The 24,584-nt window shown below is 43.3% G+C and overlaps 1 protein-coding gene across 1 annotated transcript; it reads left to right on the forward strand.

Moving 5' to 3' along the window:
* The first annotated feature begins 510 nt into the window (after nucleotides 1-510).
* Nucleotides 511-22,512, forward strand: GPR19 (G protein-coupled receptor 19). The gene is made up of 2 exons (XM_021690675.1): nucleotides 511-588; nucleotides 21,211-22,512. The coding sequence occupies exon 2, from the start codon at nucleotides 21,233-21,235 to the stop codon at nucleotides 22,478-22,480; it is 1,248 nt and encodes a 415-aa protein (XP_021546350.1). The 5' UTR covers nucleotides 511-588; nucleotides 21,211-21,232; the 3' UTR covers nucleotides 22,481-22,512.
* Nucleotides 22,513-24,584: the final 2,072 nt, after the last annotated feature.

The raw sequence follows: 24,584 nt of genomic DNA on the forward strand, positions 1-24,584 counted from the left end.
GGAGTGAGGGAGCACCTTGTCACGTTAGGGTGTTGATGATAAGAAAGAAAAAAGAGGCTGGGAAGAAAATATCCTTCCCCTCCCTACCAAGCAACTCTGAATGTCCAGAATAAAATGTTCAGGTGAAAAATAAAACAAAAAAGAAAGTGGAGAAGGCTGGAGGTTTGGTTGAATTTTCTCCTTTTCATATGGAGATTTTTGGTCAGAGCCAATCAGGTCAGAGATTTCTGCTGCTTTGCTCCTGAAAGGAAAAGTGGGGGAAGGGAGATAGAAGATGGCCACATTCTCCCCTTGAGCCACATGATCCATTTCCCATGTGACACATTCCAGAGCCTTGGAAAGGAGAAGGGAGGGGCACCAAGAGAGTGGGCTGGGGGCGGGAAGATGGTTTAACAGTCAACCAGCACAGCGTCATCTTGTCTTCCTACCAGGAAGCAGGCTCTGAGCCAAGGGGAAGGCAGAGGACAGAAATGAATGTGCTCCCAAGCTTTCCTGGTGGTGTATGGCATTCTCCAAACTCCTATGCAAGCGCTGTTCCTGACCAAGAAGACCCAAGGAGACCATCTCTGAAATCAAGTCCAGATGAAGGTATGTGCTAGGGATCCCGTGGTATCGCGGCTGAAATTTGGCTTACAGGACATAATACCTTCTTTTTTCCAGGCAATTTGGAGATTTTTGTCCTGGCTTAGATTTGGTTAGGGGGCTTTAGATTTGTTACAGGTCTAGACAAGCTGCTTAGATAGTTCTGTAAAATGAATGATTCACCAGAGTAAGTGCCTGTTGAAGAAAAATTGATGGAAATTGTGTGCAGTGATAATTAATAAAACAAAGCACTAATTGATGACAGTGATTTTTTTCTTTGAGTCCTGGAAAGAGGAAACAAATAATATTACTGAAATCAACTAAATTTCATTGTCACTGCAATAAAATCTTGTCTCCCTTTTCAGTTGCTTATTCTGTGTGCCCATGTTCCCAGAGGTGATTGGCGGTGGCTTAGGGAGCCTGAGTGGGCAGGCGTGCTGTTTCTTTGTGCTGTGCAGTTGTCTGCCTTCTGATGTTCCTGATACCAGGAGAGCTCATGATTATTTCCATCTCTTGTTTGGGATAGTAGAGTGCCACTGACTTCCAAATCTTACAGAATAGCTATCAAGAAGGCTCCCAGGAAGTTCTCAAAGGAATCTTCCAAAGTTCCAGGCTAAAATAACCTGCCATGTACTCAAATCTTGGTATCTTTGACCATTTCTACCCAGCACAAAGAGGGAAGCTAGCAAATTTAAATTTTATTTCATCTTTAACAAATACTTAAAAAGGTCTTGCTATGTGCAAGATGTCATTATAAGCACATATAGTCATTTAATACTTATAATAACCCTCTGAGGGAGGTAATAGTACTCACATTTTGGTAATGAAGAAACTAAGGCACAGAGAAGTTAGGGAACATTTCCAAGATCACACAGCTAGCAAATACTAGAAACAGGATTTGGACCCAAGAAACTTGACCCCAGAGTCCATGATTTTAACTACTAACCTGTGCTTCTTCCCTGCTTGTGTTATTTCAAATAATGTCAACAGTTGATTTGGCTACAAATTTTGTTCAGCTGACGCTACTAGAAGAACAAATCAGCTTGCCTGGCTGAAACAGATCCCCAGTGGAATCTATATTTAATCTTAAATTATCTCAATAGTCACCTTCTGTACCCCCAAATAACCCAGTAAGTAATTGCCTGTTCTTCTCTTCCTTTTGTGCTGTATAGATATCTGGTAGTAAAATACTGTGTTACTATGGTGACCAAATGATGTCCAAAGGCAAAAAAGAAATCTAGAATTACATCATGGTTGATTTTTTTTTTTAAATTGAACTTAACATTCTTTCATCCTCTGAACCTTAGTAATAATACCAGCCTAAACATACTATCTTTAAAAAGCACTTACTTGGTTTTCAAAATAAAATAAATAGATTAAAAACTTTTTAAAATTATGAATACAAACTATGGTATCGAACGGACTGGATCTGTTGCTTTAAAATAATATTACCATACTTCAAGGGAATAGATTACTCTCTTTGCAAATTATATTAGGTTTTTAAGGGAAAAAGGAATTTTTTTCTTAACTTCTAGAAATTTCTGAAATATAAAAATTTCTTCCTTTTGGTCTGTGGAGTTTCCCTTCTGGCTCTTGACAATAAATGATGACTGATCTCAATCTTATATGCTACGGAAAAACTAAGGGAAATTACTAGGTTAAAGATAATAAGGAGGAAGAAAAGGTATAGAAATCTAAAATTGTGAAATTCTTTACTAGATGAGGTATTTCCCTTCAGGGTTTCACTGAAGAATACTTTGAAGAGTGGTTGTGTCCCCTACAATACTGAACTTCAGTCTTTTATATTAAGCCCTGGATCCCTGCTGAAATCTGTTTTCCTGGGACAAATACCACATTTACACTATTACAGTCACCTGAAGTGAGCTTCTTGAGTGAAGGGACCATATCTTCCATCATTGGGTTTCTAGCACTTGGCACCAGGCCTGGTGTATGGTAAGCTCTCGATATCCATTTGCAAAAGCTCTGAAAACATTCTGCTGGGGCCTGTTTGGGGGCCCATGTCTGTTTTGTTCTGCATGTACTTATAGGGAGGACAGTGAAGAAGTACATGTGTAGTGGGAGAGACCTTGACAACAGCCAAAATTATGTCTGAAATTTATACATGCCAGTCAGACTAACTCGAGCAGTAGCACACTAGAGTCCAGGAACTATCCATAAATTCTTTCCTGGGGATTACTAATCCCCCTGACATTTCATTTATCTTTAGAATGAAGTTCTCCTGGTATTTTTATTTATATCTAGATATAGAGGCACCCTAACAGTCTTATTTTCTTCTTGTGTTTGCCTGGCACCATCTACCATCACTGAAATAGTTCACCTTGGGTTGAAACTGAACGTGTTGAGGTCAGTTCCGGCCCCAGGCAGGCTTCTCCTAATCAGCTGTGGCTCCCAGTCCTCAGAATGCTGAACCAAGAGCTCACAGGACTAGAGGACTCCCCCCCAGAGAACCCTGGGATCGTTAGTGTCAGAGTAGATTGGAGCCAGGCTGCCTTTCCCAAACCATGGCAGCTAGGACTTGAGTGCAAAAGATTGTCTCAGGGTATCTGGAAAGGTTGCTTAGGATTTGAATTCAAGTTAGCAGGCTAATTGGGGTTAAAATAATCCCCTCTCTTGGAGCTCCCGTGCTACTCTTGATCTCAGGGTCATGAATCCGAGCCCCACATTGGGTGTAGAGACTGTGTTAAAAAATAAAAATAAAAAAATAAAATAGTCACGTCTCTCGATGATATTCACAAACATAACCTATTCTATTATTCCCATCTAATTAAGTCACTAAGGAGAGGAAGAATACGGTTTGTAGATAAGGTGTGGGTCCTTGAATCCTATCCACTCATCCTCCTTACCTCCAGTGTTACCTGCTGAGTGAGTTGTGCAAAAGAAACAGCCCTGCTGGAAGCCCAGTAAGGCCAGGCATGCGCTGCATGCCCACCACACTCCTGCAGGGCTTCTCAGAGAAGTGGGACTGGTGTCCTCTACAGCCTTGGGTCTGGAAGCCTCGCTGGGCTTCCCACTCATCTCTCAAATCTACCAGCTCTACTCAACCAGCTGAACGGGAGAAGATCAAACAGAGAGAAAGTAGAGGCATCCCCTTATGGAGAGGCCTTGCCAAGTGTGCTTTCAACTTGGAGGCTAGGGAAGAAAGAGGAGATAGGAAGGGGGCAGTGAGCATGGGGCACAGATATGAGAAAGTGAGGCCTGGGTCCTGCCTTTCAGGCACAGTCACTTGCCCGCTGCTAGTAAACCCTGCCACCTGAGTCAGGCCCTGCGAGCCCAATGACTGGATCATTTCCTAGCATATGTGTACGTAGGGAAGGAGGAAGCAATGGACAGAAGAACCAGAGTATGGACGCAACTTCTCCTTTATGAACCAGGACAAAAAAACGGCATGAGCTGAGAGGTGGTCTCTCCAAGAGGACAGTTTCAAAAGTAAAAGAGGGGTACCATAATGAATATATTTTCCTGTTTATGGGGTCATTTTCCCTTGGCTAAACTTTTAAAGCTATCATCTCAGGGAGCCTCTCATTCGGCATACTTTCCTAGGCACTGGATGTCTGTCATGTGTAATCCTGATAGAGACTGCGATATAGGTTATTAGCCCCCATTTCTGATCCAGGAAACTGAAGCCCAGCGACATTAACCAACCTGCCCAGAGTCCCGCACAGCAAATAGAGCCAGGATCTGAATTCCCCGTGCTCTTTCTGCTCTATCACAAGTAAAGTTCTTTCCTCTGTATTCTTTAAAAATAAATATGTTTTTGGATATTAAGTTAATATAAATACAGTTCTAGAAAATTTGGGAAATGAAGAGAAATTATAGAAGTGTAAGGAAAATAGGGGCACCTGGGCGGCTCAGTCAGTTAAGCATCTGACTCTTGGTTTCAGCTCAGGTCATGATCTCATGGTTGTCGGATTGAGCCACATGCCGGGCTCCGTGCTCAGTGCGGAGTCTGCTTCACAATCTTTCTCCCTCCCTCTTCATCTCCCCCTTCTTCACTTGAGTGCTCTGTCACTCTCAAATAAATAAAAATCTTAAAAAAAAAAAAGAAAAACAAGGGCGCCTGGGTGGCTCAGTCGTTAAGCGTCTGCCTTCGGCTCAGGTCATGATCCCAGGGTCCTGGGATCGAGTCCCACATCGGGCTCCCTGCTCGGCAGGAAGCCTGCTTCTCGCTCTCCCACTCCCCCTGCTTGTGTTCCTGCTCTCGCTGTCTCTCTCTGTGTCAAATAAATAAATAAAATCTTTAAAAAAAAATAAAAATAATAAATAAATAAATAAATAAAAACAAGAAGTGTAACAAAAATAAAAACCAGTCATGATCTTGCCACCTAGAAACAACCACTATTAAAATTTTGGTATATTTCTTTCTCAGTCTTTCTCAGTACATCCAGTGATTACGGAAGGAAACATTTGTTGAGCACTGGCTTTGTCTCAGACATTGTTCTTAGCTCCTTTCTTGTGTCATTTACTTTATTCTCACAAATTAATAAGGTGGGTACCATTATTATCCTAATTTCATTGGTAAAGACAATAAGGACAAAGATGTTAAGTAACTAGGGAGAGGCTACACAGGTATTAAGTGATCTGAAACCCAGGCTGGTTGCTTTACGGCAGGGTTTCTCAACCTTAGCACTGTTGGTATTTGGGGCCAGCTACATCTGTGTGGCGGGGGACTGTCCCACTTTATTGTAGATGGTTAGCAGTGTCCCTGGCCTCTACCTACTGGATGTCAGTAATACCCCCCTTCCCCAGGTGTGACATCAAGAATGCCTTCAGACATTGCCACATGTCCCCTGGGAGGCAAAATGACCTGTGAACCACAGCTCTAAGAGCCCATGCTCCCAATCACTGCATTATATAGCCCCTTCATATTTAAAATCTGCTAAGAGTTCTTTTCTTCCACATCTAAAGAAGGAAACATACCTTCAAGTTTGGTTGCAGCCTATGAAACCTTTTGGAATATCAGCGGCTTTATAGATCATAGGTAGGAGATTAGTCACTTCCAGAAAAATGCTCCTTAGTAGACTTTTATAACAGGTTTGTAGTATCCCACCGTTGCCCAATTGGAAAAATAACCATATTTCTCTCTCTTACAGTCTTTTCCCCGGTTCTCTGTGACAGGCACCCTTAGCCTTCAAGAATTCAGATTTCAGGGACACCAGCATGGCTCAGTCGGTTAAGTGTGTCTAACTCGATTTCGGCTCAAGTCATGATCTCAGGGTCCTGAGATTGAGCCCTGCTTCAGCCTCCGTACTCAGTGGGGAGTCTGCTTGAGATCTCCCTCTCCCTCTGCCCCTCCCCCAGCTCAGTCGCTCTCTCTCATGTTCTCTCTCTCAAATATATAACTAAATCTTTTTTAAAAAATTCAGATTTCAGGTGTACGCTTATGGTGTAGCAGGGCAGCACTTATCAACCATGGTGTCAAAATATGTCCCAAACAAAGGATGTCTTTTGCAAATTATTGCGTGCTAATAAATCAAATACCAAGATTTGCTAGTGATATATTTTTTAATTAATTAGAATAAAGTTAAGGATGTCTACATAATAATTTTCTTCTCCACATGATTTCTTAGGTTGAGGACTCTGTTGGAGTTACAGATCAAGCTCCTAAAGTTGCACATAATTCTGAATATATCTGTAGGAGTGTGTTGCATGTATGAACACATGGTCACATCTGTCTCTGAGGAGGAAAGACTAAAAATGGCTGGTGTTGGTGATTTGGGTTGCATGACTGATGCGCAGAGGGGATTAAAGTAGGAAGCACTGAGAGATGACAGCAGTATCATTTTAACTTAAAAGATGTCCAGGGGCGCCTGGGTGGCTCAGATGGTTAAGCGTCTGCCTTCGGCTCAGGTCATGATCTCAGGGTCCTGGGATCGAGCCCCACATCGGGCTCCCTGCTTGGCGGGGAGCCTGCTTCTCCCTCTCCCTCTACTGTTCTCCCTGCTTGTGCTCTCTCGCTTTCTCTGTCAAATAAATAAATAAAATCTTTAAAAAAAAAAAAAAGATGTCCAAAAATATACGGTACTAAAATATATATTAACCATGTGAAACATGCAAATACACATTCAACGTATTTTCAATGACAGCTGACTACGTACAATTGCATAATTTGTCCATGAAAAATGCACATGAATGCAAATTCAGATCTAACTTCTCCATGAACTTAAAGGTTTGCTTTCTTGGAACACCCTGATTGAGGACAGTGGTGCAGATCAAAATTTACCTTGAGTGTTGCTGTGAATTTGATGTAAGACAGAATATATTTCTGAAAAACAGTTCTTAGTAACTCTTTGTTTAGTGTTTGTACTCCGTGCTTAACAAAAAGTTCACCTTCTTTTCAAATTGCTGTAAATTGCACCTACTGTGTAGTTCTTTGCTTTGAGTGTGATGCATCTGGTCTTTGCCTCCTCACTTCTTTCCTATTTAAGTTGCACAACTAGAGATGTTGATACTGAAATACAAGCTTGAAAATGAAACTGAATGCTTATCTCCAGAACAACTGTTTGCCTCTACTTTAGGCTCAGCGAGCACACAGCAGCTATTCAAAAAATGAAGTAAATTGAATTAGGGGAGGTGCAGATCCCTTGGCCAAACTGTTTCCTTCAGAATTTGAAAGCCTCCATACTGAGAAGAGAGGTGTAGGAAATTGGTAGAGGACAGCCAGGGGTTCTAGTAAGTGTCTCTCCCCTCTGAGAAGCTTGGTAGTAGATAGAAAGGCAGACAGACACAGCTGGAAGTCCTCTTTGACCAGACAACTTCTTGCAGGGAATCTTCAGTAAGAAATTGTTGGCCCTTCAAAGATAATTATTGGGACAGGGGTGCTTAGCTGGCCTCTAGGGAAAGAAAATTTATCCCTCCTTTGGAGACCCATACTCTTGATCTTGGATATCAGAAGCTCAGAGAAGCCCCAGCAGCCCTAACCAGTTTCCCTCTCCTCCCATCAAGATGCACTCTTGGGGTGAGTTCTGCCAGGTGAAAGTGGTGAGTTATAAATTAAACAAATGTGTGCTCTCATCACAATGTCTACCTATCAGTTTTAGTTCATAATGCTAAAAGGACCTCAAAAATCATCTAGATCAACTCATTTATATTATAGCCATGGAAACGGAGATTCTGAGAGGTTGATTTACTTAAGGTCCTTAGAAATAAGACCTTGTGTCTCTTGTCTTGCTGTTCAGTGCTTATATTCAGAATTAGAGCCCAGGTTTCTTAGCCCCCAGTCCCATGTCTCAGGTGAACCAGAAAGCACTATACTATTCAAGCTTCTCAAGGTTTCTGATACTCTCTAGATGCTGATGGGGTAGTGGAAAGTGATAGAATGGCTGGTATGAATTTTAATGTTCACACTGAATTATCTAAGAAATGGCTATATTGAATTAGTTTTTATTACTGCAGAACACATGAGCACAAATTTAGTGGCTTAAGATAACAGCTGTTTCTTATGTCACAGTTCTGCAGGTCAGAAGTCTGGGTGGGTTGGCTGGTTTCTCTGCTTTGAGGCTCATAAGGCTGAAATCAAGGTGTTGGCAGAACTGTGTTCCTTTTTTTTTTTTTTTTTTAAGATTTTATTATTTATGGGGCGCCTGGGTGGCTCAGATGGTTAAGCGTCTGCCTTCAGCTCAGGTCATGATCCTGGAGTCCCGGGATCGAGTCCCGCATCGGGTTCCCTGCTCAGTGCAGAGCCTGCTTCTCCCTCTCCCTCTGCCACTCCCTCTGCTTGTGCTCTTCTGTCTATCTCTCTGTCAAATAAATAAATAAAATCTTTAAAAAAAAAAAAGATTTTATTATTTATTTGACAGAGACACAGCGAGAGAGGGAACACAAGCAGGGGGAGTGGGAGAGGGGGAAGCAGGCTCTCCGCTGAGCAGGGAGCCCGACGCGGGGCTCGATCCCAGGACCCTGGGATCAGGACCTGAGCTGAAGGCAGACGCCTAACAACTGAGCCACCCAGGCGCCCCACTGTGTTCCTTTTGAGAGGATGATTCCCCTTCCAGGCTCTTTGCAGTGGTTGGCAAAATCCAGTGGCTTGTGGTTGTAGGACTAAGGTCACATTTTCTTGATGGCTGTCAGCTGGAGGCCATCCGTAACTCCTAGTGGCCTCTCCCTGGTTCTTGCATGGGAGCCCCTGTATCGCAGAGCCAGCTCCTTCTCATGCTTGGAATCATTGTCTGACTTCTTTTTCCTCATCTTTCTGCTTCTAACCAGAGAGGATCCTCTGTTTTTAAGGGCTCATTAGTTTGTGCCCACCTGGATAATCCAGCATAATCTTCCCATTTTAAGTTTCATAACCTTAATTGTATATGCAGAGTCCCTTTTGCTGTGTGGCATGGACATCCTTAGGGGGCCATTCTGCAAGACTCCATCCTACCAGGCTAATGGGAAAGTCAGTGACAAACATTACTGGGACTCTCTTCCTCTTTCTAGGTCCTGGGGCTTGTAAACCCAGCAAAATGTACGGGTGGTCCCTCTAGCCTTGGATCCCCTCTGGTCATAGCAGACATGTGATTGAGCTGGTGTGTGTCCTTGAAAGCTGGGAGATCTGTGGCTTTGGTACCCCGCTGGGGCGGCAGACTGTACTTCTAAGTCCGGCCTTGGATCCAGCCCCCTAGCTGTACTCCTCCATTACCACTTGTCACTTACCTGGAGTGCAGTGGGGAAGTGAGGCAAGGGTCCCAGGCTTATCTTTTTCTTTAATTTTTTTTTTTTTAAACAGCTCTATTCGTATAGCATAGCACCCACTCATATTAAGTTACAAGGCGGTGATTTGTGTTAATATTTACAGAGTGGCACAACCGTCACCATAATCGAATTTCAGAACGTTTTCGTCATCCCCAAAAAGATCTCTTCTGACCATCCAGGCCTGCCTTTTGCATGGCTCCAAGGGCCATAGCCACATCCTGGTTCAGACATCCTTGTTTCTCCCTCCTACGCTCTGTAGAAGTCCTCTCAGAGAACTCAGCCTATAACAAACGAAAGCCAAGGAAGCAGGGTTGTCTCAGGGCCCAGCAATACGACTCTCCTCCAAGACAAGGCAGCATTTAGGGTCTGGATTCATTCTCAGAAGGGAATAGGAAAATCTCAGCGAGGAGCACAGCACAAATCAGTACCCGCAGGGACTTGTCTTGCCTCTGTACAATGTGGTGGAGTCTTCCAGTTGCAGTTATCAGTGGACAGCACTGACTCCATGGAGCAGTGACCTGCAGGAGAGGGAGTCAGGCCTCCTCCTTTTACCCTGCTTCCTTCCTCCTCTAAGCAGAAATGAAGGCATTCTTTGCTTCCTGCCTAAATGACCTATTGGGGACATAGTGTGGGAGAATTGGGGAACCCATCTGGTACAAGAGTGCAGGGAAGTTCCCAGAGGCATTTTGTCCCTCCAGGCCCCGCTTACCCCTTTTTATCTCTTCCCCCTCCGCCCCCCACTGTGTGGTAGGTTCTTTGGACTGCAGAGAAATCTGAGTTGCCTCAAGGGAAACTGCCTATCACAAGTACTAAGGCCAGGCCCCAAGGAGCCTGAAACATTTCTCAGGATCTGAAAGGTGGCTGGTATCCAAGGCAGCTTGGTGACTTGATTTCCTTGTCCTGTCAGCTGTCTGCAGCAGGAGTCCTAGGGAGTCTACCATAGACGGTCCTGTTCTTCTCTGTCTTGGTTCCTGCTGCTTTCATTGCTTCCCCGGCCACCCAGCCCCAAAGCGGGCCCTCCTGCCACGCTCTGCTCTTTTCTTTCACAGAACTCATTACAACTTACTGTCTTTATTTTTACTTATTACTCTTCTCCGCATCCCTCCGCAACACAGTCATAATTAGACCGTGATCTTCATGAAGGTAAGGACACAGTTTTATTGGCCATTGTATACATGGTTCTTAGCACAGTACATTCTGGCAAAGGGTATGATCTTAAAATGTGTTTACAGAAAAATGAATTAATGAAAACAGGCAAAGAATCTGAATAGACGTTTCTCCAAACTTTAATATTCATCTGCCAACTGGGTATCTCTACTTGGGATCCAGTAAGAATGCAACTCACCCAAAATAAAATTATTGATTTCCAGCTCCCCAAACTTTTCTCCCCGCATCTCAGATCCTCAAACCTAGGGAGTCATTCCTATCCCCAAACCCTGTCACACATCAGCAGATGTTGTTGGCTGTCCCCAAAATGTTTTCAGTATCCATCTACTTTTCTCCACCTACATGGCTACTAGCTATCAGCCATCATTATCACTTATTTAGGTTATTGTAATAACCTCTTAACTGGTGCCCCCCACTTCTCTCAGCCACCTACGCAGCAATTAAAGTTGTATTTTTAAAACATAAATCAGGTCATACTCCTATCACTCCTTTGAATAAAACCTGCACTGGATTTCACTGCGGTAGGACTAGTACCTGTGCCCTCCAATGCCGTGTGATCCAATCCCCTGCCCACCTTTCTGATTATATCAGGCGCCATTTTCTTCCACATTCATCTGCTCCAGCTACATAACAAGTTTATTCCTGCCCCAGGATCTTTGCACACATTGCTTCTGCCCAGAATGCTCTTCTGATTTTCACATGGCTGGCTTCCCATCACTGGGGTTTCCGCTCTAGTATTACTTCCTCAGAGAACCTTTCTCTGGCCAGTCCATCTGAAATAAGACCCTGTGTCAGTCAGGATGATTTTAGAGGCAAATAACAGAAACTGAAAGGGACTTAAAGCCATAACATATTGCTTATTTAATAAGTCTAGTGATGGCTATTCTAGCAGCACCACAGTGTCAGGACACTGGGTAGTATCTTTGTGAGTCTCTGGACTTCCCCTGACTTCACAAGATACCACCCAGTGCCCTGACATCTTCACATGACAGTTTACAAAGGAGAAGCAAGGGGCAGCCAGGCCCACAAAAGAGAACCCTCTCTGCATGCCTCTTTCCTCTTACCAAGAAAGAAACATTTTTCCAAGAGCTTCCCAACACCCTCCTAGAGATTTCCTCTTATCTTGCCAGAAGCAGATGATGTTCATGTGACCATCCCTAGCTGCAAGGGATAGCGGAAAGTGGTTATCTTGCTTTTTCAGCCTCTTGATAGAGGAAGGCAAGGGAGAAGTTGGGAATGGCCATTAGGTGACCATCCAGTCACCTGTCCTTCCATTTCCCGTGGACCCTTGGCCCCTCATTCTGCTTTGTTTTTCTCCATAGCGCCAGCCATTTCTTTACTATGTATGTATTTGTTTTGCTGTTATTTGTTTTCCCCCCTAGAGATAAGCTCCACAAAAGCAGGGACCTTGTCTATCTAGTTAACTTCTGTACTTCCAGCAGTTAGCACAATCCTGGTTCATACTATGTATGAAAAGACTATTGGGTAAATGTATAATAGAAGATGATTTTACATATACCATCGTAACAACATAGTCATTTCTTTTTTTTTTTTTTTTTTAAAGATTTTATTTATTTATTTGAGACAGAGAGAATGAGAGACAGCATGAGAGGGAGGAGGGTCAGAGGGAGAAGCAGACTCCCTGCCGAGCAGGGAGCCCGATGCGGGACTCGATCCTGGGACTCCAGGATCATGACCTGAGCCGAAGGCAGTCGCTTAACCAACTGAGCCACCCAGGCGCCCCAACATAGTCATTTCTTAGGGTGAAGTTTCTTGGTGTTTATTTCTCCTTTTTCCCCCCATTTTATCTGACTTTACAGATTTTGCATGAACAGTAGAGAGAGGGAGAAGTTCAGTATTATTAAATCTGGAGCTGCATCCCTCCTACGCAGGACTCTACTAAGTGGCAGTAGGGTGAGAAATATTGGCCAGTGTCCTTTATACTTACCCACAGTGGGGTGCCAATATGACCTAACATTTTCTCCTGCAACACTGTTTGTAAAGAATTTTGGGAGGACTGCAGCTTGCGGCCAACAGAAACCATGTGGGGTAAAGCTTGGGCTCCTTTCTGTTACATTCTTTTTGGGTGCGACATTTATTCCAATGCTAGCCATCCCTACACAGAACCGTCAAGTAGGTGCTTCTTCATCAGTCTTTCACCCTTCACCTGCTCCCTTCCATAATGGCACCCCATCCCCATTCTCCCAGATGCTGACTGTCCTCAAGGCTTTTGTTTCAGCATCTCTTCTGTTTTCATTTCCACTAAGACCATAGATCTCAGAGATCACCATTCTACTGATAATATGTAAAAATATGTACTCTTTAAGAAGCATTTACATTCTGGGGCGCCTGGATGGCTCCGTCGGTTAAGTGTCTGCCTTCAGCTCAAGTCATGATCCCAGGACCTGGGATCAAGTCCTGCGTTGAGCTCCCTGCTCAGTAGGGAGTCTGCTGCCTCTCCCTCTGCCCCTTCCCCCCACTCGTTCTCTCTCTCTCTCAAATGAATAAATAAAATCTTAAAAATAGTTTTTAGAAAAAAAGAAGCATTTACATTTTAATAGGGGCCTTGACTTTAAAAGAATTATGCCCTAGTGGTAAGAGAAGTTGGGATAGAAGCCTTCCTCACTTCCAGAAATCACTGCTATGATGCTGACTCTTTATTACTGATATTTTAAAATTCGCATGAAGGACAAAGAAAGATAAAGGTGGTAGAAGAGTAATCTAGTTCCTTGGACAACCAGTATCCAAATACAAAGATGGTGTGCCCAGTCTGATCTTAGGAAACTAAGCTTGATCCCAGTCGGGAAACAGATTGAAAGGCACAGAGCTGGAATATTATGGAGGAATACTTGTATATATTATATAATATATAATATATAGCAGGACAGGGGAAAATGGCATTCAAGAAAATTCTAGGCTTATAAGCCTGTGATACTAGGAGTCTCAGATGGTGGAGGGGAAGTTCTTTTCAGTGGAAATATGAGGTTCTTTTGCAAGTATTCAAAATTACCTAATGGAAGTAATTTAGCAGAGTGGATTTTAGATGCTTTTGAGAAATATTCAATTCATTGTATTACATGTTTTGGTTTAGGGTATAGAAAAAAGTTTTATGGGTTAATATGTCACTAAAAAAATCATGCCCAACTTGGAGAAAGGTTGTGTTGATTTATTGGGATTTCAGTGATTTTCCCCTTAAAACCAACAATGTGAATGATGATTAGGCACCTAGGCTCCTCCCCAAAAGCCACTCACTCTTAACACAGCTAAATTATGTGACTAATGTTAGTATTATCACTCTATAGTATGTGATGTGTGATGTGGTTACTAAAATTTGCTTGTCATGTGGCTTTTAAGACTTAATGGGCTAACAATAGGAAGAGTGCTAATTTTTAAAATTTTTAAATAAGTTTTCATTTAAATTCCAGTTAACATACAGTATAATGTTAGTTTCAGGTGTACAATACAGTGATTCAGCACTTCCATACATCATCTGGTACTCATCACAAGTGCACACCTTAATCCGCATCACCTATTTAACCCACCCTCCTATCCGCTCCCCTGTGGTAACTATCAGTTTATTCTCTATAGTTAAGAGTTTGTTTCTGGTTTGTCTCTCTCTCTCTCTCTCTCTTTTTTTTTTTTAGATTTTATTTATTTATTTGACAGAGAGAGACACAGTGAGAGAGGGAACACAAGCAGGGGGAGTGGGAGAGGGAGAAGCAGGCTTCCTGCTGAGCAGAGAGCCGAATGCGGGGCTCGATCCCAGGACCCTGGGATCATGACCTGAGCCGAAGGCAGACGCTTAACGACTGAGCCACCCAGGCGCTCCCCTCTCTCTCTTTTTTCCCTGTGCTCCTTTGTTTCTTAAATTTTTAATATAAGTAAAATTTTATGGTATTTGTCTTTCTCTGACTGACTTCTTTCGCTTAGCATAATACTAACTCCATCCATGTCATTGCAAATAGCAAAATTCCATTCTTTTTTATGGCTGAGTAATATTCCACATACATACATACATACACACACACATACACACACCACATCTATTTATCCATTGATCAGTCGATGGACTTGGGCTGTTTCCATAAGTTGGTTATTGGTGATAGTGCTGCTATAAATATCGGGGTGTATGTTTCCCTTTGAATCAGTATTTTTTTTATTCTTTGGGTAAATACCAAAAGTGCAATTGCTGGATCATGAGGTCTGTTTTTAACTTTCTGAGGAACCTCCATAAGAGTGCTAATTTTTTTAAAAAGGTTTTGAGAGAGCGCGCGAGTGAGCGAGCAGGAGCGGGGTGAGGGTTAGAAGGAGAGGGAGAGTTCCAAGCAGACTCCCCACTGAGTGCAGAGTCCGACACAGGCCTGGATCCCAGGACACTGAGATCATGCCATAAGCCAAAGTTGGGCGCTTAACCAACTTGAGCTACCCAGGTACTCCCAAGAGTGCTAATTGTTTAAGCACTTGCTATGTGCTAGACACCGTGTTAGATAGTTTATAGAACCATACAGGGATAACATTTACTGAGTATTTTCCTCATACCAGGCAGATTGACTTGTGTTAACTCTAACTCCTGTGCATGTATTATCTCATTTAACTTTCACAGTAATCAAGTGAGATAGGGGCTAATTATCCTCATTTTACAGGTAAGAAAACTGGAGCTCAAGAGGGTTAGATAATGTGTCTGGGTGACACAACTAGTTAGTGTGTGACAGAGGTGGGATTCGCACTTCAGCTGCCTGACCTCATAGCCTGCATACATATCCACTTTGCAATATCCCTGTATTGTGAGATGATAAATAGATGTTTTTCAGCACAGGATTCCATTCTGGGTGTAAGTTTGCCAGATTTAGCTAATAGTAATAGAGGACACCAGTTGAATATTGTTTGGGCCATATCTATGCTAAGAAAATGTCATTGAAAATGTCGTTGAACCAGGCATCCTGTATTTCATCTGGCGGCCGTACCTGGGTAGCACGTTGTGAGAATGGTGTCTTATCCTCCCTGGTTTTCCTATGCCCCCACCAAAGTCATGAAGCACTTAGCTCAGTGTGCACACCAGAGCCAAAGCTCAGGGCCAGATAGCAAGAGAGCCACTCGGGAAGCTTCTGACGCCTTCTGTGGCCTCCTTCGCCATTTGTAAATTCAGGGCTTCGGGAGATGTCACCCTGTAAACGGTGTTCTACTGGAAGTTGGTAGGCTGGTAAATGTGGGACAACTGGCTGCACAGGGGGCAAAAAACCTCATTTGTGGTGTTTGTCCATTTCCATGGTGTGACTGTTCCTCCTGTGGCTGATTTATGCCAACATGATGTCATTGAACTTGGAGTTGGAAGAAATGTGCACAGCTCGTTCTGGGCAGCTTAGGCAAGCCAGTCACCCACCCCTGTTCTGGGCATTTCTTATTTTCACGTATACACAAAGTGTACATCACCATGAAAGGTTTAAGAGAAAATCTCCACCACCACGTTCTCTAAGTTACAACAATTAAAATTTAAAGGAGACAATTTCTTACCTGGGCTAATACCACTGATCAGACTTCTCACTTCAGTTCACAGTGGTTTAGAGTTCTGCTTTCATCCTGTGTTTAAAGGCTACAACAGTTCATCATCTGTCATAATGGATTTCCAGTAGTTTCATACTCTCTATTCTGAAGAAAGGCTGTATTTCCAGACCAACATGTCTACTGCACTTTTGATGCCAAGCCTCCGTGCAGTATGTGGTGGGAGTGATTTTTTTTTCCCCCCAAATGTTCACTATGTCACATATTTCTGAGCTAGCATATTGAACAGATGTATCTGTGGGTAGGCAAGAGGCTGTGGCAGAATAATTTTACATTCCTCTGTTTGATTGAGGAGTCAAGAAAAACCTATCTGTGTACAGCCAGTTTGACCCTCTGAATTCAGATCCCGCCTTTTGTGGCCTCCCCAGGCATGAAGCCCCAGGGGTGGTTAAGAGCATGGGCTTTGGAATGAGGCAATCCTGTGGTGACTCGTTTATAACTTTGATCTTGGGGAGGAACTTCAGTTTTTCCCATCTGTGAAATAGAGCTAATAATATTACCTACCTCAAAGGTACCTGACACATGATAAGCACAAAATATCTATCAACTCTCCGTAGTATTAATGTTATAACTGCTGTCCTCATAATTAATCTTATTGCTCATTAATAAACAGCCTTATCTTATGTGTTGGCTTCGGTCCAGCAGATGCTTACCATTCTACAGAAAATGTTAGTTTTTTTTTTTTTCCAACCAAATCATGTAAAAATTCAACATTCTAAAAATTCTAGTTTGACATTAAATTTTTGAACAAATGTCAGAAATAAAAATGGTCCTCCTATGTTGTGAGAATGTCTGTGAATCTTTATAATTTCATGAGGGAAAAGAAATCAGTTGTTAGGGTTCTTGGACTTGAGAACAAGCCTAAGCAGAAGTTGATGTGCTTGGCCAGGAATCGCCCCTGGCAGACCTGTGACTACACAGAGTTTGTCAGCTGAGCCCCTCTGTGCCTCCTTGTGGTCCTTTCTTGTGTTTCTCATCATTCATACATTCATCCACCTCTCAGCGTGATTTTCAAAAAGCTAAGATCATGATTCTTGGGGTGCCTGAGTGGCTTAGTTGGTTAAGCGTCTGAGGCTTGATTTTGGCTCAGGTCATGATCTCAGGGTCTAGGGATCAACTCCATGCTGGGTGTGGAGTCTGCTTAAGATACTCTCTTTCAAAAAAAAAAAAGATACTCTCTTTCTTGCTGTTAATATTACTGCATATGGATGACCCAGACATGATTAGTTAAGCAGCCCTTGTATTTCAGAAACTCTCCCCTGAAGAGGGATTTATTTCCAACTTAATGGAGTAGGGGAGACCTTTTTGAAATTTTACTTTGGGACCCTAGAACTTACTTATAATATGGCAAACTAATTTTTTTCCGGAGTGGGGATTGCAGAAGTTTAAAGTGGAAGAGAGTGATTACTTCACTCTCCCCTCAATGAGAATTCTGCTGCAGGTAGCAGTAGTCCAGGGTGACTTCAATTTCGCCTGCCCTGCTCTGCTCAGGAGTCTGTTTTCCCCGTCTCCATGGTCACCAGTGTTTCAGCTCAGGAGAAGACACAATCACTCTCCGTCTCTGGTTGAATTCTCCTAGCAGAGCCCCCTAGAGCAGGAGTCATGCATTTCAGTTCTCTGTCCTTACAGATTCCATTCAGTAAATACTTAATAAACAATTATTAATGTAAAGAAAAAGAATAACATTCTTCCCCTGGGAGCCCCCAGCTTGGTGGGGGAAGACAGAAACATGGGAACAGTTCTAAAGCAGGGATTCCTGATCTCGGCTGCCCATTAGGATCACCTGGGGAACCCTGAAATTTCCCACTGCCCAGGCTGCCCTCCAGACCAATTAAGTTAGAATCTTTGGGGGTAGGAACAGGGCAGGGGTATTTTTTTAAAGCTCCCTGGAAGAGTCCAATGCGTTGCTAAGCTAGAGAACCGTTGCTATAAAGCAAAACACACTTGGAAAATGCTGTAAAAGTGCTGTGTGAACAAGGATACTGCAGCCATTCTGGATATGTCAGTATTCTCATCCACTGTCTGACCACATCGCAGCCCATGAATGCAGAAAATGTGACCTCTCATTGTAACCTTGGGGAAAAGTTAGGTCAGTCTGATTGTAGGGCATTTAGAAACGATAAACTCTGGGGGGTGTGGTTTGCAGAAAATGTCGTCTCTGAAAGGAAAAGGGCCCCAAAATGATCAACCCAGAAAAGATGACCCCCCCCCCACCATTCCACGTGCTCTGTCTCTCCCTTGGAATGTTTTTTTCACTCCCTTGTCTTCCTGAAGAAGTTCTAGTCTCCACGTCCCCAACTCAGACCTCACCTCCTTTGTGAAATCTTCCCTTTTCTTCTCCTGTCCCATACAAAATTGGATCCTCGTTTTTCTCTGCCACTTAGCTCCTTGTCTTGTTAGCATCAGTTATAATTATTACAGAATTTAGTTATAATATGGTCAGGCAGCTTGTTTATACATTTGCCCTCTTCTGGGCCTTACTAATCTTTGTTTCCCTAGTACCTAGCATAGTGTCTTGGTTTACTGAATGAAAAAACAGGGCTGCAGCAGTTTTAGGTAGAGTCAGAACAGCCGTGCCATCATCAGGGGAGACCTGGACTCAGGAGCTCCTCAAGGCTCCCTTGTCCAGTTTCTGAGGAGTGGGATCCTCTGCTTCCCAGTGGTGGGGCTAGAGGAGTGGGCAGACGAACTCACTGGTGACATGCAGCTGGAGGAAATGATGGCAGATGGGAGGCCTCACGGTGCCTTAGTTGTGGTGGTGAACTTGAGTTTCACGTGCAGGGTTTTGCTAGGAGAGGAAGAGAGAAACAAAAGTAAGTTCACAGGTTTCAGAATATGTGTATTGACTGCAGCATCGTGCCTGTGCCACCAACTTCTGTTTTATTTAGGCCACAGGCATCCCCAAAAAGTTTAGAACAGCTCCTCCTGCCTGGGAAAATTGCTCATCTGCTTTAAACTTTAAATATTTTATTTTATTTTATTTTATTTTATTGATTTTGTTTGTAAGTAATCTCTATACCCAACGTGGGGCTCGGAACCCATAACCCTGAGGTCAAGTCACATGCTCCACTGACTGAGCCAGCCAGGCACCCCTAAAGTTTAAACCTTAAAAAAAAATTGGGGGCATTTTGTAGGTTTTACACATACGAAGGTGAAGAGATAATTTCAATTTTAGAAGTAGAAGGGTCATGCGTTCCAGATTTTCTAGGACAATGCTAATTTTAGATCTTATGTTCTGTTTTCAGGCTGCGTATCCTGATTTTTTTATATGGAAGTATGGTTGCTCTTCTTACAACTGACTATCAACCAGCCATCCATGCTTAAAGGTCTTCTAGTAGTCAAATGCCTAATTACGACATTTCTTTTGAGAAATCAAGTAGGGCTGCCTCATGGACAAAAAAAGCCTGAAGATAATACGGGACTGGCATTTACTACATTATTGCCCTGAGCTCCAGATTTTTGTTGAATGTGGTTTCTTGGCGAGGACAGTATATATTAACACTCTTCTCCCTGCCACAAATTAGCGCAAAAGTCCTTCAAGGAAATGCGGGCCATTAAGAACGTTCTTTCATTAAGAGCTGTCCTTAGGGCAGCTGGCTGGCTCAGCGGTGGACCATGCATCTCTTGATCTCGGGGTTTTAAGTTTGAGCCGCATGTTGGGTGTAGAGATTACTTAAAAAAATGAAATCTTAAAAAACAAACAAACAAAAAACCTGTTCTTTAATCCAACCTCTAAAACTTCAGGAACGTTTCTTTGTGAGGCTAGTCATAGGAGCCCACCGTGGGGGACACTGGGCCCTGCTGGAGCCTGCTGCTGGAGTGCCCTCCCCTTGTCCACAGCCCACATGGAATTGCTCTGGTTATTTTTTTTTTTAATGTTTTTTTTTTTAATTTTTATTTATTCATTCGAGACACAGAGATACAGAAAGAGAGAGAGAGCATGAGCAGGGGGAGAAGCAGAGGGAGGGGGAGAAGCAGGCTCCCCGCCAAGCAGGGAGCCCGACGCGGGCCTCGATCCCAGGACCCTGGGATCATGACCCGAGCCGAAGGCAGACGCTTAATGACTGAGCCACCCAGGCACCCTCTGGTTATTTTGGATTTAGGTGCTGTGCTTTCTCTTTTCTGCTTCATAGATTCAGATCAAATTAGACCTTAATAATCCAACTGCAACCCAAGTCACCCCAATTTTAACTGAATAGCCCACAATTATATAATCGTTTTACCTATTAAAAAAGATAACTTTTTTCCTCACCAAATAGTTCCCCCCAAAATTAAAAAAAAGGCTAAACTTTATAATATTCTTCTATATCTAAGGATCATAAGCTTTTAAAAAGCTGCTGAGTAACAGTTAATAGTTGGTTGCTTTTAATCATGCAGAGGCCATAAGCTTTCCAGTAACCTGGGTACATTCTTTAGAGGACGTCTTGTATGTTCTCCTGTCAATATGTCCTTTTGTGAAACAGTAACAGCAGAAGGGCATCAAGATATGTCCTGGATACGTGGCAAAGCTATTAGAACATGAAGCACATCATCTTTGGGAAAAAAGCGAGCCGTTCTCAGATGTCATTTAGTTAGGTGATCTTCTGGCTCTTCTAAGTGTTACATACAGTGGCTCCGTGTACTTCCCTAATGCTTCTGTACTAGAAACTCTGCAGAAGGAAGAATGGGGCCACTTGCAGGAGCCAGCCAGTCTGACTGCAGATTCCCAGGAGCTATTTCCATAGCTGACATCTGTGTGTTTCCATCTGCCTACATCTTCCACTCACAGCCTCACTGCTTTAGTGTTATGACATTTAGGAACTTCTCACCTACTGGCCCCGCATTCCACTGGCTCTTCATTTGCGGGGTGGTGCCCTCACCGTGAGCCAGATCCGAGCACCCTCACCCTTTGTGGTCCCCAGTGAGTGAGGGCGCCAAGGGGATGTTCAGGGGTGGGGCTTGGAGTCCACCTCACTTGACGAAAGGTCAAGAGAAGGGGAGGCCAGAGAGAGCTTGAGCTGGGATCAGCTAAAACAGCTCCTGAAACGAAAGAGAGACGGAGCCAGGGCTGTTTCTGGATAGGAGTCCAGTTGTCCTGCCAAGGCTCAAGTCCTCCTTCCTGGCGAATGACAACCCATCTAAGTGTCAGATAAGATCGTTAGCCTTAGGAGTCGCTCTTTATGACACCTTTTTAACAGGAGGCCTCCTTCTTCTTTTCTTATCCAGAACTGAAAGGAAACAAGTGAGTATGGTTTTCGCTCACAGAATGGATAACGGCAAGCCGCCCTTGGTTATTCCCACGCTGCTGGTGCCCCTGCAAAACCACAGCTGTGCGGAAACAGCCTCCGCCCTGCCACGCCACGAGCGGACGGCGTTCCACGAGGAGCGCGGCTGGAGGAGCAACACAACAGACCTGCAGCCTGGGCTGAAACCCGGCGAAGTGGCCACAGCCAGCATTTTCTTTGGGGCCCTGTGGTTGTTTTCTGTCTTTGGCAATTCCCTGGTTTGTTTGGTCATCCACCGGAGTAGGAGAACTCAGTCCACCACCAACTACTTTGTGGTCTCCATGGCATGTGCTGACCTTCTCGTCAGCGTGGCCAGCACGCCTTTCGTCCTGCTTCAGTTCGCCACTGGCAGGTGGACGCTGGGCAGCGTGATGTGCAAGGTTGTGCGCTATTTCCAGTATCTCACCCCCGGTGTCCAGATCTATGTTCTCCTCTCCATCTGCATAGACCGGTTTTACACCATTGTCTATCCTCTGAGCTTCAAGGTGTCCCGAGAAAAAGCCAAGAAAATGATCGCGGCTTCGTGGATCTTCAATGCCGCCTTTGTGGCCCCCGTGTTCTTTTTCTTTGGCTCCAGCTGGGACAATCACTGCAACTATTTCTTCCCTTCCTCCTGGGAAGGAACCGCCTATACCATCATCCATTTCTTGATGAGCTTCGTCATGCCATCTGTCCTCATCATCTTGTTTTACCAGAAGGTCGTGAAGTACATTTGGAGAATAGGCACTGATGGCCGAACAGTGAGGAGGACCACGAACATTGTCCCAAGGACAAAAGTGAAAACGATCAAGATGTTCCTCATTTTAAATCTGTTGTTTTTCCTCTCCTGGCTGCCTTTCCATGTGGCTCAGCTGTGGCACCCCCATGAACGAGACTCTAAGAAAAGTTCCCTTGTTTTCACAGCTATCACGTGGATATCCTTTAGTTCTTCGGCCTCTAAACCTACGCTGTATTCCATCTATAATGCCAATTTCAGGAGAGGAATGAAAGAGACTTTTTGCATGTCCTCAATGAAATGTTACCGAAGCAATGCGTATACTATCACAACCAGTTCAAGGATGGCCAAAAAAAACTACGTTGGCATTTCAGAAATTCCTCCCACGGCCAAAACTATAACCAAAGACTCGATCTATGATTCATTTGACAGAGAAGCCAAGGAAAAAAAGCTTGCTTGGCCCATTAATTCAAATCCACCAAATACTTTTGTGTAATTTCGCAGAATTCTTTCAATTATTGTTATGTGCCAGAGATTAAAAAGCTTTAACTCTAAAAACAGGAGCTTTTTAAATTTTTTTTTTTTAATCAACTTTCTGAGGGAAATGTTTTATGCTGCAAAATGCATTTAATTATTGATTATCATTCCTGTGGTTTTATTTTGGTTGCTTTTGGTTTTAGAGGAAGCTTTCACCTTGAGCTATGGCTGGTAGTCCTTTTACTATGTTAGTTACACGCATAAAAAAGAGAATGCTTTTCTACTTTTTACTTACCCTTATTGGGTCCAAAAAACATAAACCATACACACAGTCTTTGATTCATGACTCTACTTAGTTTTATTCTGTCTGCTTTTTCTCCTCCCTACTGAAATTTTGTAACTGTGGGCTTCTGTTGCAAATGAAATCTAATGTGACACATTATTTCAGAGACTTGTATTACTCCAACTAAGTAACATTGAGGGAGCGTTAATATTGTCCATATTTTTACATCACCTTTTTCCGAGTAACCACTGTCCAGATCTCCTATGGGATGCACTCCATAGGATGGAATATACTGGAACTTGCTGGGAAGCCTTCTGTGACTGAATTTTAATCAGGATTCTTAGGGAAAGAAAAGTGATAATCAAGTTGCCTAACTTCCCTCTTTGTCTCTCTCTCCATTCTCCCTTAACCTAAGCAACTGATGATGCCCTGAAAATTCTGAAGTCATGATGTTTTTCTCACATCTGTGTCCCATCTAGGCTGTGTCTGGGACGTTTACTTCCCTTCTTTGAGTTAAACTCAAGCCAATGAGTAGATGTCCTTGCTAGGCAAGCCCAGAAAGTGCCAATGGGAGAAACGGCAGGTGGCATTTCTCTGGGCTCTGCAGTTCGGGCAGAGGTCTTTGGCTGCCCATCCCTACCCTACACACAAAGACACCAAGGACAAGGAACACCTTCTTCATTGTCCTAGAGACTCGGACATGAGGCCGTTTCCCCTGCAAGCACCTCTTTCCCCTCATCTCTCTGCAGGATACATCATCACACCCTTGCCAAGCCCAGACTCTTCTTTGCCTGTGATATCTCGAGGTTTTCTTCTCTGCTTGTCAGTTTCGGTTATTTCAAATCTAGGGCCAGCACATTTAAAAAACGTTCTTATTTAAATAATAAAAGGCTTACAGACAAGACACGTATGCATTTTCACATCCCAGTTCAGAGCTGCAAATAATAATTCCAGTTGTTAGTGACTTTACTAGCACAGTCTCATTTTATCCTCTCAAAAGAATTCTGCGATGTACTTGTCACCTCTGCTTCACAGATGAGGAACCTGGGATGCTATGGTGTGTGACTTGCCCACATTGGAGTGTGACAGGGCAGGTAGTCACACTTGGGTCCTCTCACTGCAAGTATGTCACTCTTCCCTTGACATTACAGAAGTCTCTCTAAGGAACACGTGAGTGGCCAGTCCCAGCCAGGCCTCACTGGGCCTCCTGGCTGCTGCCTTGGTGGAAATCTAAGGAAGGTCTAAGAAAATCTGGCCATTCTTAAAAGGAGAGTCTAGGTGAAATTTGATGAGCTGGCCCTCATATTTTCTTTGGCCATGGATAGGTTGATAGGTTCTTGGACTTGTGGTGCTGAGTGTCAGAGATACAATCACAGAGAAACAAGACAAGACTAGGTTTGATATTCAAGGCCAGGAACAAACACCATGAAATATCTCATCTGCAAAACATCTACAGAGATGTTTTTAAGTGGAGGTGCTTCCTTCAATCAACAGACTGAAAAGAGAAAAAGAACATCTCATATTTTTCTTCCTTTTCTTTTTCCTCCTCATCTTCTTACTTATCCCATCAGCAGATGGCACTCTAAAATGACTGAATGAGCTAGACAGTTCTCCCATTGGCTCTTGAATTCGGAGGTTCAGACCTGTTAAAAAACAGAGAAGACCTTTGCATTTTTGTCCATTTTTTTGTGCATACTTTTATTTTGATCCCTTTAAATGGTATATTTTTTGAAGTTAGATTGTAAAAAGTTAAATTTAATTCATCTCAATTTTATTTTGATACATCTTTTCAGGTCTCAGTTTAAAAGATGAGTACTAAGCTCCATTCTGTCTTGAATGT

The sequence above is a fragment of the Neomonachus schauinslandi genome, chromosome 5, assembly GCF_002201575.2.
Source record: "Neomonachus schauinslandi chromosome 5, ASM220157v2, whole genome shotgun sequence".
Lineage (NCBI taxonomy): Eukaryota > Metazoa > Chordata > Mammalia > Carnivora > Phocidae > Neomonachus > Neomonachus schauinslandi.